Genomic DNA, 993 nt, shown 5'->3' on the forward strand with positions numbered 1-993 from the left:
ACAGTAAAGTATGAAATGAGTTGCCTTACTGTAATAAGAAATATTATTGAGAAACTAGTTTTCATTAACGTCGTTTACGAACTTTGCTGATCAATAGTTTAGGTTTCACTTCAGCGACAATTAATTTACCTTCGGAAATAATTAAAACACTGTAATAGCATGTAATAAAGTTAGTCTTTGATGTTCAATCGATAGTACAAGACAGTTACTTCAAGGAACCTACAGTCGTTCCAAATTGCAAATAATTTCATTCGTCGATTGCAAACTCTGATCTCAGAATGTTTAATTAATGTTATAAAAAAATAATATTTGTTATTCAAAAATGTTTTACTTAGGCACATAATTAGTAAGCATAATAAAATGATAAAGTAATAATATATGTAATTAAGTGTATACATGTCTTTTTATCCTTACTTGGGGAAATTAGGGAGAACGAAGGTTATTATTTATTTAAGAAAACTTTTAAAACTTCTCAAGTCCAAGAATTACACCTTTTAGCCAAACCTAGATAAGGTAGAGCTGTATTAGCATGTTGGCCAAAAATTGGTCTAATTGGTGACTCCCTCGAGTAGTGTTTAGTTACCAAACTTTAGTACCTTCGGGACCGAGGGACCGCAAGGTGAATTTACTCACTGTCTGAGCTTCCACTTGACCGTCAAGACCATAAATTTCGGCCCGTGTAAGTGCCTGAGCGACATCTTGTACGCAAAACTTTTTACGACCGTATGCTTTGCTTAATAAACTTTTCACATCGTCACTTAATTTATTTCGTCCTGCCGCGAAAATGAAACGTTTGATAAGAAATGATCGTGTGATTCCTCTTTTACTTGAAAACCTTTACTGAGAAATGCATTAACCCATTTGTTTATCTGCTTGCTATGTGCGAAATTAAATAAAGCTGCTATTACGATAAAGTAAAAAGAATGTGTACGGACGAGGGGGCGGGAATTTAAAGAGAGATTTTATCGAAACCGTTACGTAAGTTAATTGGAA

The 993-nt window shown here is 33.7% G+C and overlaps 1 protein-coding gene across 1 annotated transcript in view; it reads right to left on the reverse strand.

The window, feature by feature from the left end:
* The window catches only part of LOC113464165 (uncharacterized), a 46,515-nt gene extending 45,817 nt beyond the window's left edge, over positions 1–698 (reverse strand). The window contains 1 exon segment of the mRNA XM_085342313.1: positions 634–698. Coding sequence (XP_085198439.1) covers positions 634–698 — 65 coding nt within the window.
* Between the last annotated feature and the right edge of the window lie 295 nt (positions 699–993).

The sequence above is a fragment of the Ceratina calcarata genome, unplaced genomic scaffold, assembly GCF_001652005.2.
Source record: "Ceratina calcarata isolate Rehan_Ccalc_2016 unplaced genomic scaffold, ASM165200v1 scaffold282, whole genome shotgun sequence".
NCBI classification, from domain to species: Eukaryota; Metazoa; Arthropoda; class Insecta; order Hymenoptera; family Apidae; genus Ceratina; species Ceratina calcarata.